Source organism: Oratosquilla oratoria, chromosome 25 (genome assembly GCF_046742065.1).
Source record: "Oratosquilla oratoria isolate Oo_2021 chromosome 25, ASM4674206v1, whole genome shotgun sequence".
Taxonomy (NCBI): Eukaryota; Metazoa; Arthropoda; class Malacostraca; order Stomatopoda; family Squillidae; genus Oratosquilla; species Oratosquilla oratoria.
The window spans coordinates 24,628,343-24,647,997 of record NC_134801.1 but is presented as its reverse complement, the minus strand read 5'-3'; the positions used below and the strand labels follow the sequence as shown (position 1 = coordinate 24,647,997).

Here is a 19,655-nt window from a genome sequence, read left to right as displayed (position 1 = left end):
GGTGTGGATGTGTCGAGAGGAGCATGCAAAACATGTTAAACGTCGGGAAGGGAAATATGACTGTAGGTGATGGCAAAAGATTTTTTTGTTTCTTAAAAAGTTAATACAAAAATATTCAGCGGAAGAGATAATACACTGTTGAAGGGTGGCAATGATCGAGATCAGGTGATTTTTCTGAAGGAGGGAATTTAGGGTGCTGATAACTGCTGGAGCTACTGCTGGAGCTCAGGGGTCTGCAAGGAAGAAAGTCTGTCGCCTACAAAAGGAAGGACTGATCTTCTATAGACAGGGAAGAATTTGGTCAAATTCAGACAATTCACAGAGACAAAACATCAGGGCTCAAGTGGCAAGGTGGGAATTTGAATAGTTTAGGTTTTTATGTGTGGGATTTTGAGTAGTTCAAGCGTTCATGGTAAGGTGTACTCCGTGAATAAAGAGAAATGTCTTCAGTTTCATGTCGGGTCGGGAGGAAATCATCTGCCATGACTATTACGTCAAGAATCAAAAACCTCTGGAAGATTCCGAATTTAACAAGGTATCCAAGTCTTTGCGGTTCATGGAAAACAACGATCGGGTGGACGGAACCGCTGCCTCTTATGCTTTACTGTCAACTGACTTCGACTCTCTTCTGTTTTCATGTGAAGCAGAACAATCTAGAACGCACAGACGGGTCTTTTAAGCCGAAAAGCAATGAAGACTACGGCTATGTTCAATAAACACAAAATCGTACAAAGTGCATCCAATTATACAATACCTTCGTGCAGAATCCACCATAGCCTGCATGCAACATTCAACATACCTTCATATTGGATCTAATATTAGATATTAACAAGTCAGTACACTGAAAACATTACACTACCGACATCTACGTGCAAATCTAGGCTATCACTAGCACAAATGAAACTAGTATGATAAAATGATAATAATTAGAAAAACGTTAAATCATACAAAAGTGATTACAACAAAAACTCAACCTAGGTTAACTTAGATGTAACTGATGAAAGACTATATCAAAATAAAACACAGAAAATAAGACATGTCAAATTAAAGTGTGAAAAGAACAGAATGAATCACATATTCATTAACACTAGATCACTGAACACAAAAAATGAAAAAAAAAATCATAGGCTTTTTGCAATGTATTTCATACTAAAATTGATCAAAATTGTTGTGGCCTTAAGGCCATTGAGACATCATCTATCAGTTGAATCTGGAGATAGATGTTCGTGGAGAACAATAGTTCTCAAGAAGTGAACCTTAATGAGTTATAATATGTAGAGTGAAGGAAATGAAAAAGTACACCTTCGATTGTATGATATTGTATAAGGAATCGATAAGGGAAATGAGATTCTTCTTAAACAAATAGAATGTCCTTGCATGTTGTGAGACATCTAGGTCTGTAACTGTGATACTGCAGGGCTACCAACCCTCTTCTGTCAGAAGCATCAGCCTCTCGAAACCTGTGCACTACTGACAATCGTGCAATCGATGTTATGGTTATATTCATCTGCACAATTATATGTAGAGTTTCGAGGGAGTTGGAACTTCCGCGAGTAGAAGTTTGGAAGCCCTTTGGTCTTGGCCATTTTCAAGGATTCTCTAGAGCAATGTTTCTCAACCTGAGGTCCATTATTACATGGGCCAAATGTAAGCCACAAAGTTTCACAAATCGGAAGTTAGCGGTAGTTGGTGGATGCTCCACGGTTTCATTTAGTGTTGAGAACAAGTCTTCAGGAGGAAAAAACATAAAGTGTGGGATACATAAGATGACGGGTTGAGGAACCTTGCCTTAGACTCTTAGAGGCTGTAACATGGGTTCGTATGTCGACTGTCTGCCGGGGTATGTGTGTGTGTGCGTGTGTGTGTGATTCGTGTGTGTGTGTGTGTGTGTGTGTGTGTGTGTGTGTGTGTGTGTGTGTGTGTGTGTGTGTGTGTGTGTGTGTGTGTGTGTGTGTGTGTGTGTGTGTGTGTGTGTGTGTGTGTGTGTGTGTTGGGTTGTTTTGGGGTTGGGGTTGGGGGTGAGAAGGAAAACACACAGACACACACGGAGAGCACACTTTACTTACCAAGCCAAGACATGCCTGCCCCGGAATACCAACTCTCCTCGCTGACGCCGCTCCCTTCGTCGATGGTGGAGATGCCAAAGCTGGACCCGCTGCCGCTGGGTCCCGTGCCCATAAGGTTCACCACCTGGTCGATGATCATCTTGCGTTCCTCCTGCGACAGACCACCGGGTTTCCCAGGGGGACCTCTCTCCCCCTTTCCAGGAGGTCCTCGTTCGCCTGGAACAGGTTGTCTGTGTCGTCAATCACAGTATATAGAACAAGAGTCTTTATACCCAGTCCATGAACATAAATCATAAACATACGTGCACTCAATTCACTTGTGTTCACGTACGTGTGTTGACAGGACACAGTGAAAGGAGCCAAAGAAATTAAAACTGGAAACCGTTAAATCCATGATAACTGTCAACGGTCGTCAGGCTAATGCTATTTTTTCAACGGTTTGCACAATGATGATGATTAATGTTTGATAATCCACGATCGGTGATCGATGATTGATGATGATGATGAAGTAAAAGAGGAAGAAGGGGAAGAAGAAAAGAAAGAGGAGGAAAAGACAGAAGAATAGGAAGAGTGGAAGTAGGAGGAAGAGAAGATGATGATGAAAAGGAAGAGGAGGAAGAAGAAAAGGATGAGGAAGAAGAAGAAGAAAATAGGGAATAGGAGCAAGAGGAAGAACAGGAAGAGGAGTAGAAGCAGGTGAAGGAAGAGAAGATGCGAAGAGAAGAGGTAAATGAGGATGAAGATGAGGGTAATCTAGATGAGGAGGAGGAAGAGGAAGAACAGTAACAGCAAGAGGAGGAGCAAGAGAAGGACGAGGAAAAAGAGGAAGAAGAAAAAGAAGAGGAAGGAGAAAAAAGGGGAAAAAAGAATGAAAAGAAAAGAAGAAAAAAGAAGAGAAAGAAGAAGAAGATGATAGTGATGATCATGATGACAACGACGAGGATGAAGATGACGACGACGACGAGGAGGAGGAGGAGGAGGAGGAGGAAGACGAGGAGCTGGGGGAAGAGTAGAACGAAGAGGAGGAGGAGGAAAAGGAAGAGGAGGATAAGAATGAGGATGGTGAGGAGGTGAGGGTACAAGGAAAAAGAGGAGGAAGAGGAGGAAGAAGAAGAGGCGGAAGAGGAGAATGAGGATGAAGGTGAAGAATAGACAAAAAAAAAAAAAAAAAAAGTGCTAAAAGTCCATATTGACAGAAATTAATTTTTCGGTTATTCAATCATCCACCTCGTGTAAAAAAAGAGAAGGAAATAACCAAGAGCTGCTTTACCAGTAGAGTATTTAACGACTGGAATAGACTCAGTAGCCACGTAGCGAGCACTGAAACCATTGGTTGTTTCAGGAGAAGCTTAGACAGCTTTATGGACAGGAATGATAGGTGGTAATGGACATGGAACTGCCTAGTGCAGACCTTACGATCTCTTGGTAGTCTCCCTTATTCTTATGTTTTTTTTTTTTTTTTTTTTTTTATCTCGGAGATGTTCAGTGTGCATCCTGTGTGTCAGTGAGTTTACACTTACCTCTGTCTCCCTTGCCACCTGGGGACCCGTTAAACCCTGGAGGACCCGGTGCTCCGTCTGACCCTGGGGATCCTGGTTCGCCTTTCTGCCCCTGCAACCCTTTGGTTCCTTGGAGGCCCTGAGGGAATGACGGGGAGTACTCAATATGAAGAAAAAACTTCTATTGCGAATTGTACATAATCAGATTATTTTGTCTGCAACAGCAAATGCTATTTAGAAATAAACTCTCCTACTGGGATTCGAACCCTCGCCTGAGCGGCTTGCTTTTTATAAGACGAAGGCCGTAAAAAAGCAAGCCGCTCAGGCAAGGGTTCGAATCTCAGAAGGAGAGTTTATTTCCAAATGCCATAATGACACAAAAACCAAATGTTACATGTGCGAACAAAATAAACTCAATCCATGACTAGCACTCAGTACAAGATATGAAATGCACGTGGCGTTTCCAGGCACATACCCTTCCGCCCTTGTTGCCCTTGGAGCCCTTGGATCCTCTCTCGCCCTTGGATCCTGGAAAGCCTCTGTCACCTCGGGATCCGGGGAAACCGCGGTCGCCCTTCTCCCCTGGCGTTCCAGGGGTTCCTGGACGCCCCGGACTGATGTCCAGGCCACCGTCCACCTGTGCCGACACCAGGAGAAAAGAAGTTTGGGTTAACAGAGCACAGGAAAGTAACGACAAACCAATTTCTCGTTGTTACATTACACGATTCTTTTCTGGATGGAAGTGCAATGGGTGGGAGTGGGCGCATGCCTTGGCTGGCTACCTCCCTTACAAGAGGGAAGAAACCTTTAGATCAGTGGTAATGGAGGGGCGACAGAAAAGGGTTAAGATTTATAAAAATCAAGAAGCCAAGAATTCCTCAGCTAGCTTCAAGTATGCAGCTCCATCCACCCTACTAATTTTCTCAACATTTTTGGCAATGGTCATTTGAGATGCACAATGTTCAAATACAACAAATAAACAAAAATATCTCTACTGTTTTAATTTAGCCACATATGTCAATGGTGACATCATTTTGTGAAAGGGGGTAACATGATTAACGTGGGGTGTTAAATTGGGTAAGAAACTGAAGAAGTTTGGGAACCACTACCTTAGATAGAATAATGCTAAACGTGGTCAACGGGAGGTCTTTACCTTAAACATGGTGCGTGGTTTCCAAAGAGGCTGCGTGCAAATAAACATAGAGGTGATGACACAGCACACAAACACGCACACACACACATACAAAGTATTAAGTCACCTGAAATCCAAGAACCCATTCCCTCCTTGCCCAGAACTGTCCAATTCCCGTAAGAGAGGAGTCTGCTTACGTCATATCCTGTGATCGCAAAGCCTGGCGGTCCGGGAGGTCCCATGGGGCCACGTTCACCAGGTAGACCGGGGGCTCCGTCGTGACCGACCTCGCCTTTGGGCCCCATAATCCCGTCAGGACCTGGGTCCCCTCGCTCTCCTCGGTCTCCTTTCGGCCCAAGGGGCCCGACCCCCCCGCGCTCACCCTGAGGCCCGGGGCGGCCGGGGGTACCTGGAGCCCCTGGGTTCCCGTCCCGTCCGGGAGAACCATGTGGGCCTTGCGGTCCCAGCGGGATGTTCTTCAGCACCAGCTTCGCAATTGAACTCTCGTTGCATCGGCACTGCCCTGCTGCACCTAGAGGCCCTCGTTTCCGGCCCTTGAACCCAACTTCCTGCAGGAGGAGGGAGAGAAGAGATTTAGGTCGTGAGTGACCAAGATATGACTCATGGCGTCACTCAACATACACTGGGAGCTTCTTGGTCGGCATCCAGCGCTGAGATCTCATTGGTAGAGTGACGAGAAGCAAGACAAGAGCCACTACATATAGCAAGCTACACATTATCCAGAACCTATCTTATACCAAAAGTAAATACTGTGCATGACAGTGTAGTGTTGCATGCTACTCAGCAATGGATGAACTTGGTTTGAGTAACTCTTAGTTTCCAAACGCAGTTGCATCGTACGGAGTGCGACTGAAACCAAAACTCTGCTTGGCATACTTCACATGTAACACAAAAAAAAAAAAAAAAAAAAAAAAAAAAAAAAAAAAAAAAAAAAAAAAAAAAAAAAAAAAAAAAAAAAAAAAAAAAAAAAAAAAACCGCTTGTCAGGGGTGCTGATCAGAAGTCTCCCCGCGTGATGCCACTACCAGACAGACAGGTGCTGCCAGAAGAGGAACGCGACAACTTACAATGAATCCCTCGCCTGCTCCGGACCCGAAGTCCTGTAACGAAAGGTCGTATCCTGGGCCAGGAGGTCCTGGGGGTCCTTGAGGTCCTGGAGGGCCAGCCACTGATTCGCCAGGTGGTCCCTGCAAAGGGTCACACAAATATCAGTCCATGATTTCGCTCTACTGCAAGTGGGTCTGCCCCACAGCTATCATCATAATTCTAACTTCCTTTCATTTCATTCTTTCCTTACACTAACCCTGGAAATCCCCCTTCCCACCCTCTCCCCCATCTTACCTATCTTACCCTGTACTACTACTACTACTACTACTCTATATTCGTTGTATTGTTGGTTTACTTAAGGACAATAAAGAGAGTCACAGTGAAAAGAGAGACTCACCCTCTCTCCGGGTTCTCCTTTGTCTCCCTTGGGTCCAGGCTGGCCGAAACTGAAATCTGCCGAAACACGAGGTCAAGTTAGTTCCCTCAGGTTCAGGGCATGGCCCTAATTAAGCTTTTAGACACTTAGACACACAAAAGCTACCAATTAGGGTTTGACGAACATATCAGTACTTTAAAAGAAATATTTTCATGAGTTTATTTATACATATACGCACAAAATAGAAGATGCAACTACAAGGAAATGGATCAAGTAAAAAAAAAAAAAAAAAAAAAAAAAAAAAAAGTGAAGCGAAGACTAACCATCATAAATGACATTGGTTTCTAAGCCATAACTATAATCACGATGGGAAGAGTAAGATGGAGGAGGAGGTGGAGGAGGAGGAGAAAGGGGTGGGGGAGACACAAGGACAGGAACACGAGGTGGGGGTGGAACGGTTGTTGTGGCTTTTGATTCTCTGACTGTGGTTGTTTGGGGTGTGGTGGTAAATGTGGTGGTGAGAGTAGGCCCCATCCGTGGGACTGTGGAGATGGTGTAGGAGGAAGAGGAGGGAGAAGGTGGGAACTCTTCGTAGTAGTCGTAGTATTCGTAGTAGTTCGAGGGCTGGAAGGCGCCCTGCCCGCAGTCCCTGGTCAGGATGGGCGGGTAGAGAACCTGGCCGTCGCCGTAGCTGAGGCAGGGCCTCTGGTGACTGTACGGGAGGTCTTCGCATCGGAAGCTGTCGTTGGGCCACGTTAGGTAGTAGGATTCCATCCGGGGCAGGCAGAGGGCCACTTCTTTCTCGCAGAGCTCGCGGCACGGCGGCACAGCCAGGGGCACCCCGGGCACGCAGGGCGGGGCCAACATCCCGCAGACCACGAACCGGAAGGCGCGACTGCAACCGATACTGTGCAGGTGGAGCCAGAACTGCGAAGCCAGGGGCTCGGCCTCTCGCGCCGAGAGTCCCAGGGGGTTGGGGAAGGTGGACTGCGCCCATTCCACGTCCTTGCACGCCCACACGCCCACGTCTTGGCAATGGGACTTGTCGCAACCTGCATCGTGCACCACATCCGTCATGATCGTGACTCTGACACATGGCGCCGGCTTTGCATCGCGCGGTTCTCGAGTGACACCCACTCTAGGGACTGAGACGACTGCAGTGCTCTAGACTGCATCACTCGAGGCGGGGATACCATGAGACCTCGCCTCAGACGTGTAACTCAACTGGAAGGCGCGGCGACCCGTGGATGTATCGCTCAAGGCCTACTGGACACAAACACAGAACTGGGCTCTCGCATCTGGAGTGCACTCTCACAAAGGTGCTTAGGTCAATATTTGTGATTATCGTAATGTAGTAACTTAAGAAATCTAGGCCTGGCATTTCCGCCTTTCGTTCATATCCTTAGGCTTACGAAGAATGCGCATGATGTATCAGAAAAATGTGACTATTTTTGATATCCAGTAATATGACTTTTCTCCTCTCTTTTTTATCGAGTTGTCACAACTTGAATTCTGTAATTATTGGAGATTTGTTTGACGATATACTTCTGCTTAGTTTGTATACATAACGTATTATCATCACCACGGTTATCTCCTAAATAAGAACGTATGAACCGCAGATACCTACTAAATAGTAACCATGTATGAATTATGATCAAATAAATCAATCGTTTTTCGAGTTTCATTGAGTGAGAAACCCGCAGTCATACATTAACTGACAACAGTATTCGGAGCCTCCCACAGACCTCTCTGGGAAGAAACTTTGGACTGTTTTCTGCATCGTATCAATGTGAGACTTTCACCAGGAGAAAGCTGTAGGAAGGGGAGAGCAGACTCCAGTTGTCAGCTCTCCATGTGTGAAAAATGGAAGAAATAGAGCTGAAGTTCATAGAGAGAGAGAGAGGGAGATCTTGGACACAGTCCGGAAACCGAATATCAACCCCTCAGGGTGGCTGATGGGAGGTGATGGTTTTTGAAAATGGGCAGCTCCGCTGTCTATCTTGCAGGACCACCACATCCAGGTGCCCGTCACTGGTCCCTGCCAAAAACATCCCCGTGGCCAGAGGAGCTGTAGTTGGTTTTTTGAGTTCCTGCACCCGAGTTGCACTATGTGGAGATAATAACGTCACACAAGAGGCGAGGTCAGGTGAGGTCACATTCTCGAGTTGGGGGAGACCCGCGCACGATGCAAAGCCTGAAGCTACAGGGTTTAATCAAAACCAGCACAATTGATTACATCTACCTCAACTAGAATGAACACTGAAACAAAAACGGGAACTAAACAGGTACAATGTCACGCGAACCAGCACAAACTACAACTGCACTGATTGTAAAGTATGATTAGTCAAAGCAGTAATCATATTACGCCAATCAAAACAACAAATGTCTACATGTAAGGTTAACTACATGACACATCCCACACTATTTGTCTAACATGGCGAGTGTGGCTCTACAGCGAAGCGGGTTAACAAGGCATTGTTACTGGCTACTGGACAGCCTTGGCAACTACTGTGCTGCACAGGATACGCTTCTGCTGTCCAATCAACGCTTGACGTAGCATGCAAACTACTCTACACGCATCGTTAGGGACTGCCAGAACCACTTGAAGCCCGCAGGAGGAATCGGTGCTCCGATTCTTCAGGAGACCTTAATGCTGACGTGGGTCTTGGGGACTTTTTCTTGGGTGTCGGACTCCAGAGGAGCCAGTTTTAGGGGAGAAGGCTCCATGACAGCCCGGATCTGGTCTCTCACTACTCCTCTGAAGGGATTCCAAAAGTCTTGTCATGAAGTATCACTCAGACGTGAAACCGAGTGACTGTGCCTGATGATGTTTCTATTCAGGGAGACGTTTGGGATGTATTACAAGAGATGGCACTCGCATCAACAGTAAAAGAAACTGTTGTTGTGAAATGAGCGGCAAGGAAGGAGATGTTTTCGTCAGAGTGACGGTTCAGGGGCGGATGGCAACATCGGAGATCTGTCAGTGGTTCTCAGTTTCCCTGGATGTGCCTCACTTCTTGTAGCTCCCAGAGTTAGTCCCTTCATAGAAATCAAATCGATACGATAGCATTTAGCGTTCGCTTTAAACTACTGCACAACTTATATGGCGCTGTTTTTTTTGAGTCAGCTTAAAGCTTTGGAACAGAGAATTATGATACCAGAGTGTACGATGTTAAAAGCATTAGAATTTTCACTGCACATTTTCTCTTTTTCCGCAGGATGCCCGCCGGGAGTATCTTCTGGTTTGGTAGGGTTAGTTGCCTTCAGTGGCTAATACTGATCTTAAAGGTTAACAGTCTCCAACAAGTCTTGCATTTCCCAAGACTAAGATGGGTTAATTGCTTGTAAATCTTCACAGCGTAGGGTTAGATGGAGGCCATGAGTTCATTAGGATCTTGTTGATGAAAGGAATTGGCTGTGGAAGGGAATGGGTGGGATGGGAAAGCGGGTTTACATATGGGCAAAAGGTGTTCTATGTAAAATGAAATATAAAATTGTGGATTATTGGGTCTGTAATGTGGTGCTAAATGGTAAGGATAGACAAAAGAAGGGAGATTTAGTATTACAGAGAAAGTTGCGCACAGGAAGAATGGATATTTCTTGTCAGAAAATGTATAGATACAGAAAGGATAAGGCAAATGTTTAAAAGAAGAAAAAAAAAAAAATGCCTACAGGAAGACAGGATATTTTTTCTCGTAGAAATTTAAGATATTTTATTATCAAGACAGAAGTAAAAGTAGCAAAACACCCGAAATATTGTAACTAAATAAATCAGAAAAATAATGAGAAGGAAGACTTAATCTAATGGAAATAGATAAAGACACATGTCAGGAAGATAAAAGCAAAAATTCCCGAGTGGATGAAATAGCCATATTCAAAATATAAAATAAAGACAGGAATTGTAAACTTGATAAGCGCGCGCGCGCACACACACACACACACACATACAGACACACAGACACTCACACACATAAACATAGACGTAAACGTACAAGCACGCACACACACAATTCATACACACACATTTACACACAAAAACATGCACACACATTTACACACACACTCGCACGCACACACACAGATACACACTCGCAAGCACACACGCACATACAAACACACAGACGTAAACGCACACACACAAACACATTTGCACACACGCACACACACATACACACTCGCACGCACATACAAACACACAAACGCAAATGCACACACACAAACACATTTGCACACATTTACACACACGCATATACATACACACATATATATGCATATACATAAACGAATACATACGTACGCACACCCACTCACACGTACAAATCCACACTTACACACATACACACACTCGCACACACGTACAAATCCACACTTACCCACCCACACCCACACACATACACTCGCACACATGTACAAATCCATACTTACACACACACACGCACGTACAAATCGACACTTACACACACACACACACACTCTCTTTCACACACACACACACACGCACATACATAAACGTACATGCACGTACACGTTACTTCCTCCCTCACATACCCCCTTACATCTGCTCAGGAAAACATAAATTTGATAATAATCTGTTATTATGAAAAAGTAATTTCATTCAAGCTATACAAAATACAAATAAAATTCGTCATATTATACAGTCAGATACAAAAGTTCGACGACAATTTTGTTGGTTTGCCTATTTTTTCAATGGTTCCTATATTGTAAACAATGTCTGGTAATTAGTATTACATGGAAGGATTGAAAGACAATGTCATTCCATGCGTGTAATGAAAAACCCTACTAAACTGTCAACTAACATTTAAAAACCGTCCACACTACAACAGACACATGGACCTGACCCAAAAGATGTCTCATAATAAAAATTATTTTCTTTTACTGATAATTCTGTGACAGGATAGAAAAAAAGAATGTTCATATAGTTTTTGTTTACTTTGGGTCGGGTCTGAGTGTCCCTGGGAGAGTATGGAACGGGAGTGGACCGTTATTTACCTGTGCGTCTTCTTCCTGGGAATGATTTGCGAAAGGAAAGAAGTTTAGGAAATGACAAATCTTAATAAACAAAGTTCTTACAAATCAAAGTCAACTTATCAGAATGGAAGTTGAGAGCAAATCGTTTGATAAGTATTACACGACACAACATTTTAATAAACAAAGTTCTTACAAATCAAAGTCAGCTGATCAGAATGAGACGTGAGTGGAAGTTCAGAGCAAATCGTTTGATAAGAGCTAACATCATACATCTGGCATGCATTACACTGGGTAACATTTTCACAAAAGCTTTGTTTGATTTTTTTTTATTGTTTCTATTGCCAAATTTCGCGCTGGTTACAAATATGTACTTGATTTTCTTCTACTATCAACCGTTTTAGTGATATAGGAAATTATGCTAATATGAAGAAATATACGGGGTACGGAAAACACTTGCAATTTCCATTTTTTTTAGTTTTATACTATAAATATTGACGCTCTTGACGATGGCTACAGAGGATGCAGGAATTCACCAGATTCATTCTGTTATGTGTGTGGTTTCTATGTTGGATCTAAGCATGTATCACATAAAATTGTGAAAGGTGCGAATTAAGTATTGGATTGATTATAGACTGTACTTTGGTGGAAAAACATTTCAGGAGATTCGTCTTCTCTTTCCAAAACTATCAGAGGCCAAAGTTTAGGGTGGTATATTTACTGGTCCACAATTAGGGAAAATGTTGAAGTCAATGCAACTTGAGAATGCAATGAGTGATGTCGAAAGAGAGGCGTGGTGTGCCTTCCAAGATAAATAGTTAATGGATTCCTCGGTAATAATGAAAACCCAAACTTCAAGCAGGTCGTAGCAAAACTTTTGTAAATTTAATTGAATGTCATTAAAGGTGCGCGTTTTGCATTCACGTTTAGATTTTTTCTTGAAAACTTGGGAGGATTGAGTGAAGAGCATGGTGAGAGATTCCATTAGGACATTTCTGCAATGGAGAAAAGATACCAAGGGAGATGTGACGCTGCCATGGCGTAACGGTCAAGGAACTCACTTTAGGAAATCACGCTCTTCATTGCATTTCTACCGGGATCTTATAACCGTATCACATGCTTTTATACATACATTTTTTCATTAATTTAAAAAGAAAATACAAGTACAAAATATCACCTACTATTTATAGGCAATGTGATTATGCTAAGTATAGTGTACTATCGTAGTTTAGTATAAATTCTTTTGTATATAATACCTCAATTATCTTTTGAAATATCGATGCTATGCAATTTTTTTTTATTGTATTTCTAAAATTAGGAGAGAACAACATTAGAAACACTAAAGACATTTAAGGAAACAAACTAGTGATACCCAGTGTTATTGTTCACAGACGCGCGCTCACACACACACACACACACACACACACACACACACACACACACACACACACACACACACACACACACACACACACACACACACACACACACACACACACACACACACACACACACACATGTATACATACATACATAGATTGAAAAGGAAAGGGAGCTGCAACACGTGCAGAAACAGAAGAAGAAAAAAAAAAGACGGAAAAGGATGAGTAAAAGGAGAAGGAAAAGGAGGAGGAAATGTAGAAGGAAAAGGAAAATGGGAAGGAAAAGGGACCGGAAAAGGAGAAGGGAAAGGAGAGGAAAAGGATATGGAAAAGGAAAAGAAGAAAGAAGGAAAAGGAGAAGGTAAATGAGATTAACAAGAAAAAAGGAGGAGGAATTGGACGAGGAGGAAGAGAAGGAGAGCGAATGAGAGAAGGAGAAGGAAGGTGAAAGAGGAGAAAGAAGAGAAAGAAGAGTGAGAAGAAAGGAGGAACAACAGGAGGAGGAGGAGGAGGAGGAGGAGGAACAGGAAAGAGAAATATCAGAAGAAAGGATGAGGAGGAGTGGGAGAAGGAGGAAAAACAGGAGGAGGAGGAAGAGGAGGAGGAGGAAGAGAAGGAAATATCAGATAAAAGGATGAGGAATGGGAGTATGAAAAAGAGCAGATGGAGGAAAGAGAGGAGGAGGAGGAGGAAATGAAGGGAAAGGAGAAAAAGAAAGAGTAGGAAGAGGAAAATGAGAAAAAGGAGAGGGAGGAGGAGGAGGTACACAAAGAAGAGGGGAAACAGGAAGAGAAGATGAAGTAGAGAAGGATAAAGAAGAGGGACAAGAGAGGAGAGTCAAGGGGTGGAGGAAGAGAAGAGGAAGGAAAAAGAAAATGGGAAATATTAGAAGGAAAAGAAAAAGGAAAGGAGCAGGAGTACAAGAAGGAAGGAAGATGAGAAGGAGGAGGAGAAGGAGGAAGAGAGCGAGGAGGAGAACGAGGAGGAGGAGGAGGAGGAGGAGGAGGAGGAGGAGGAGGAGGAGGAGGAGGGAGAGTAAGGGGGAAATCCAAGGAACGAGCAGCAGGAGAAGAAGGAGAACGAGGAGGAGGAGGAGGAGGAAGAGAGCGAGGAGGAGAAGGAGAAGGAGGAGGAGGAGGAGGAGGAGGAGGAGGAGAAGGGAGAGTAAGGGTGAAGTCCAAGAGAAAGAGCAGGAGGAGAAGAGGGAAAAAGAGCAGGAAGGAAAGATGAAGAGAACGAAGGAGTAGAAGGGGAACATAAGGAAGAAAAGAAAATAAATGATAAAGAGGATGTGAGAAAGAAGAAGACGAAGAAGAAGAAGAAGAAGAAGAAGAAAAAGGAAAAAGAAGAAAAAGGAAAAAGAAGAAGAAGGAAAAAGAAGAAGAAGAAGAAGAAGAAGAGGAAGAAGAAGAAGAAGAAGAGGAAGAAGAAGAAAAAGAAAAAGAAGCAGAAGAAGACGAAGAACGCGAAAACACAAAGAATAGGAAGAAAAGGAAGAAGAAGAAGAAGAAGAAGAAGAAGAAGAAGAAGAAGAAGAAGAAGAAGAAGAAGAAGAAGAAGAAGAAGAAGAAGAAGAAGAAAAAGAAGGAAAATCTAACGACGCATTAAAATATCGTAAAAATATCATTCTTATCAGCTGACACGAGAAACACAATGATTAATTACTCTTCAAACATGATTTAAATCTAGGCAAGTAAATATATCACAATATATAATTGATCAAAGTTAGACATATATTCACTTGCCAATACGTTGAGGCAATTTCACTTATGTTACAGTAAAATGAAGACGGTAAAACAAAGGAAAAAAGGTACTTAAGTGAGCACATTCCTTATTGTAACTTAGCAACACGTATAAAAGTAACTTATTCTACATTGTATATTGTTACGATAACAACCAATAGCTATTTTTGCGTTTACGAGATTCTGTTGTGTCTGTATAAATCATCACATGCACCTGTGGATTTGGTCAAGTCATGTACAGTCTTGTCAGGTCCCAACATGTTGACTGGTGATAACTGATAGTTTCATTTCGGGTCACAGATTAGTGGAAATAATTATTTAATCCTCTGTATCCCTTTGTAAAAAAAAAATCTTCATACAAAACAAAACGTTATTTTATGCTATCACATGAAAAGAGGAATTCTGTAATAGACAGAAGATGGTAAAGGAACGTAAGCTATTTTTCATTTCACAATTACACATGACAAACTGTCATTTGTCTGTTTGACAGAGACTGTATAAAAACAATCTTACGACTTGAAGAAAGACTTGTGCAAATATTCATTAATGTTAAAAACTTTACCTATTACTTTGGCTTGGAGTAATTGGTGATTACAGTTGTGGACCTAAAAATGTGCACGTTAATTTGTAACTGTGATTACCCATATTTGTATCGCTTGTATATCTGTATATAAGCATGGCTGTTATATATCTTTAAGTGAATTTACATCAGTCATTGACAAAGTGTTCTTTTAGCAGTAAATAAATGGACTAATTTTGCTACTAACAATTGATTCACAAGATGAACATTAAATTTACTGTTATGTAGAAACCAAAAACAGTTTAATTAGCCTTTTATACTATGTTAATAATGACTGCAATTAAGATAATTCATCTAATGCAATAATTTATGTCATCACATTTGAATTAATGTCATCACTTTATTAGTGTGGAACACAACGTTACGATCAACAACTTTAGCTATATCTTATTCTGAATTACCGTTCTTCTTCTTCTTCTTCTTAATATTATTCATATGATTGTTATCATTATTACTATTATTACTATCATGATTATTCCTCCTCTTCCTCCTCCTCCTCCTCATACTACTACTACTACTACTACTACTACTACTACTACTACTACTACTACTACTACTACTACTACTACTACTACTACTACTACTATTATTATTACTATTATTGTTATTATTATTGTTGTTATTATTGTTATTATTATTATTATTATTATTATTATTATTATTATTATTATTATTATTATTATTATTATTATTATTATTATTATTATCATTATTATTATTATTATCATTATCACTATCATTATTATTATTATTATTATTATTATCATTATTATTATTATTATTATTATTATTATTATTATCATTATCATTATCATTATCATTATTATTATTATTATTATTATTATTATTATTATTATTATTATTATTATCATTATCATTATTATTATTATTATTATTATTATTATTATTATTATTATTATTATCATTATTATCATTATTATTATTATTATTATTATTATTATCATTATTATTATTATTATTGTTATTATTATTATTATCATTTCATAAGACATGGATATATTACACTCCAAACAATGACTGCTATTGTTCTTACGTTGTCGTTCCCATATTTTAATCAGAAATTGATTAATTCATTTGTCATGTGAAGTATTCGTTGTCTTCAATTTCTGTCCAGAAAATTGTCTTTCCTTTCCTACTTTGGTCCCTAAATGTCAATGTCTATGCACAGTACTGTCGAAGAAGATGGGAAAAAAGAGAGGAAGACACGGGTCTAGTTCCGATTTTATTACTGACAAGTTTCGAGTTTCTTCCTCTGAAGCAGCTCAAAGCGAAAACGGTCAAGAACAAACTCGGAATAAACCCGTGTCTCCTTTTTCCATCTTCCTTTACTTGTCACAATGTCTCAGTACAGTACTACCCTAGCGTGTTCTCAAATAAATGGATATGTAAGAATGAATTAAATATACAAACTGTCATTATCAAGGGAAACCATGATCATGAAAGTGGATTTATATATGCCAGTGTGTTGGGTACTATGGGATGCTGTTTATGCATTATCTGTGTTCTGTGCGCGTGTTTGTGTGTATTCACCTCGGATCTGCTGCAGCCTCTTTTCGAGACAGCCAGACACCACCCTACGGCAGTGAGCTCAGAGCTCATTATTAGCAGATCTCTGGGTAGGTCTGAGACCACTCACACTCCACACACCGGGAATGCAAGGACACAACTCCTTGACTAACGTCCCGTACCTACTCGCTGCTAGGTGAACAGGGGCTACACGTGAAAGGAGACAAACCCAACTTGTCTCCGCCCGGCCGGGGAATCGAACCCCGGTTCTCCGGCTTGTGAGGCCAGTGCCTTACCAATCCGCCACCGGGTGTGTGTGTGTGTGTGTGTGTGTGTGTGTGTGTGTGTGTGTGTGTGTGTGTGTGTGTGTGTGTGTGTGTGTGTGTGTGTGTGTGTGTGTGTGTGTGTGTGCGTGTGTATGTGTGATTCATCAAGGTCTTGGATCACGTGTTGGACTCATGGTCGAAAGTTATTACCCTGATGAAAGCTCCGATCTGGTATACGGCTCGACCCCCGGGTAATGTAGTGACCTTGCAAACACACACACACATACACACGCACTCAACTCCTTACCCGCCAGAGTTGGAGTGTCGGCTCGGAGCGCGGCGTGTATGTGTGTGGTGTGTGTGTGTGTGTGTGTGTGTGTGGAGGTACCTAGACGCATATATACACACGTGTATCTGCAGATATGGAATGGAATCTAGTTATTATTAGTCACCTACAATTCTTAGAGTTGTATCAGCTAAGATGGTCACATTTTGTTAATTCTTCTGATGAAGCGTAGGTTAGTCATATGCTGCCGTTATTTATAGAGTAGTGGGATCTGGCAATAATAATTTATACAAAGTACATTTACTCGTGGTAATCTTATAATGATACGGTCATCAATAAAAGCCCAGAAGTTGTGTCCAACTAGCTATGATTATACACACCCCTATCTCTTTTTTATGTCCACACGGTTAAATGGTTCACGTTCCGCTTCAACGAGTCTTGTGCCCAAAATGCAAACACTGACAACTCAACTGTAATTGCGCCATTACTGTATACAGTATGCGCATGTACTTTGTTCGAGAGGTAAAATGTGTGCGCGTGCGTGCGTTAGCGCGCGTGTTTACATATGTATAGATATATGTATATATACATACATACACAAATATACATATACATACATACATATATATATATATATATATATATATATACACACACACACACACACACACACACACACACACACACACACACACACACACACACACACACACACACACACACACACACACACATATATATATTATATATATATATACTCGTATATATATAGACACACACACACACACACACACACACACACACACACACACACACACACACACACACACACACACACACACACACACACACACACACACACACATATATATATATATATATATACATATATATATATGTATATACGTGTGTGTGTGTGTGTGTGTAAACATATACATACATATATTTATATACACTTGAAATATGACCAAAGACGAATTGCATAGATACAAGGGTATGAGAGGGGCATAAATCCTTGAAGGAACGCGGTCAAAAAAAAAAAAAAAAAAAAAAAAAAAAAAAAAAAAAAAAAAAAAAAAAAAAAAAAAAAAAAAAAGAGGCACATGCTCCCAGAAATGGGGACAGGTGCAATTTTAGTTTTGGGAGCGTGGTGGGGAGAGTGTCGGGGGCGAGGGATGGAAGGAGTGACTCTGCTAGTAAGTGATGAGAAAGGAAAGCGCGTGGTTGAGTGAAGGCAAGTATTTTCAAAGTTAATGTGGGTAAATGTGAAACTGGGATGGGAGATATGGATTTTTGTATGAGTATATGGACCTGGTAGTGAGAAGAGTGGAGAAGAAAAGGTGGCTTTTTGAATATATGTGAAGGAGTATTTTTTGGGGGGAAATGCCAATGTATTTGTGTTGGGAAGTTTGGAGTGCCAGGTAAAAAATATAGTGGAGAGTTGATGGTGATGTGTTTAGAAAGAGAGTTGATGATAACACGGTGTTTAAGGAGAAAGTCAAGCATAAGTGCACATGGGAGAGGGTGGTGGATGGAAGGGTGGTGGATAAGGCATTAATGGACTATGTAGTGGTACCTGAAGAAAGGATGGGAAGAGTTCTGGATGTCCATGTTCTTAGGGGAGAGATTTGGGGAACGTCAAATAATTTTATGATGGAAGGGAAACTGAGAGTGGAGGTTACGTTGAGAAAGAGGAAAAGGGCCGAAGATAGAGAGGGATTTAGAGTAAACCATTCAAATGAAAAAGTAAAGGAAAGAGAATATCCGAAGCTTAGGGGTGTATGGGAGGTGGTGAAGGATAGAGTAGAGCTGTGAGTAGAACAGGAATAGGGGTGTTCCAAGAAGTAAGTGGAAAAGCTTATGGGAAGTTTTTAATTGAGAGGATTAGGAGAGGAACAGAGGGAATAATTGGTGAGGACTAGTGTGGGTTCAAGAAAAGTAGAGGATGCATGGTTAATTTGTTTGAGGTAAAGTAGATTTGCGAGGTTTTGGCAAAAGGTAGTGATTTTTTTGTCCTTAAGGGATTTGGAGAAGGATTATAACAGGGTAGATAGGCAGGTATTGTGGGAGGTTGTGGAGATATATGGGGCTGGGGGGAAGTTGTTAAGTGCAGTCAAGAATTTTTACGAGGGTAAAACTTGTGTTAGTATTGCTAATGGAGAGAGCGAGTGGTTTGAGGTAAAGATTGGGCAGCGTCAGGGTTGTGTCATGTCACCATAGCTGTTCAACATGTACATGGATGGGATGGCATGGGAAGTGAATATATGCGAGCGTGGTGGGCAGGGGATTGAAGATGGTTAGAGATACTAAAGGGAAGTGGGAGATGATTCAGGTGGTGTTTGTGAACGACACTGCGTTTGTGGTGGGGTCAGAGAAGGGATTAAAACAATTAGTGACGAAGGTTGGGGAGGTATGCGATAGGAAAAAGTTGTATGTAAATATGGGGAATAAAAAGATGATGAAATATACTAGGAGAGATGGCCGTAGCTAATTGAAAGTAAGTCTTAGAGGAGAAAAGCTGGAGAAAGTGGACAGTTTGAATTATTTGGGGTCGAATGTGGCAAGAAATTTAGTGGGGGTGGAGGTGAACTGTGGAGTGAGGGAAACAAACAAATTTATTGGGGGATTTAAAACTGTAATGAGAAGTAGGCATCAGTTTGAATTATTTGGGGTCAAATGTGGCAAAAAATAGAGTAGGGGTGGAGGAGAACTGTAGAGTGAGGGAAAGAAACAAATGTATTGGGTG

General features: G+C 41.5%; 1 protein-coding gene across 6 annotated transcripts in view; it reads right to left on the bottom strand.

Moving 5' to 3' along the window:
* The window catches only part of LOC143038861 (uncharacterized), a 603,232-nt gene that overhangs the window by 64,514 nt on the left and 519,063 nt on the right, over positions 1-19,655 (bottom strand). For 4 of the 6 annotated variants that reach the window (XM_076208495.1, XM_076208497.1, XM_076208499.1 and 1 more), the window contains 7 exons: positions 6,464-7,192; positions 6,162-6,217; positions 5,785-5,904; positions 4,895-5,266; positions 4,041-4,202; positions 3,587-3,704; positions 2,067-2,282 (listed from right to left, as the gene is read on the bottom strand). In XM_076208495.1, coding sequence (XP_076064610.1) covers positions 2,067-2,282; positions 3,587-3,704; positions 4,041-4,202; positions 4,895-5,266; positions 5,785-5,904; positions 6,162-6,217; positions 6,464-7,192 — 1,773 coding nt within the window. The remainder of the gene's footprint in view (positions 1-2,066; positions 2,283-3,586; positions 3,705-4,040; positions 4,203-4,894; positions 5,267-5,784; positions 5,905-6,161; positions 6,218-6,463; positions 7,193-19,655) is intronic. The other 2 variants (XM_076208500.1, XM_076208501.1) reach the window with 1 other exon arrangement.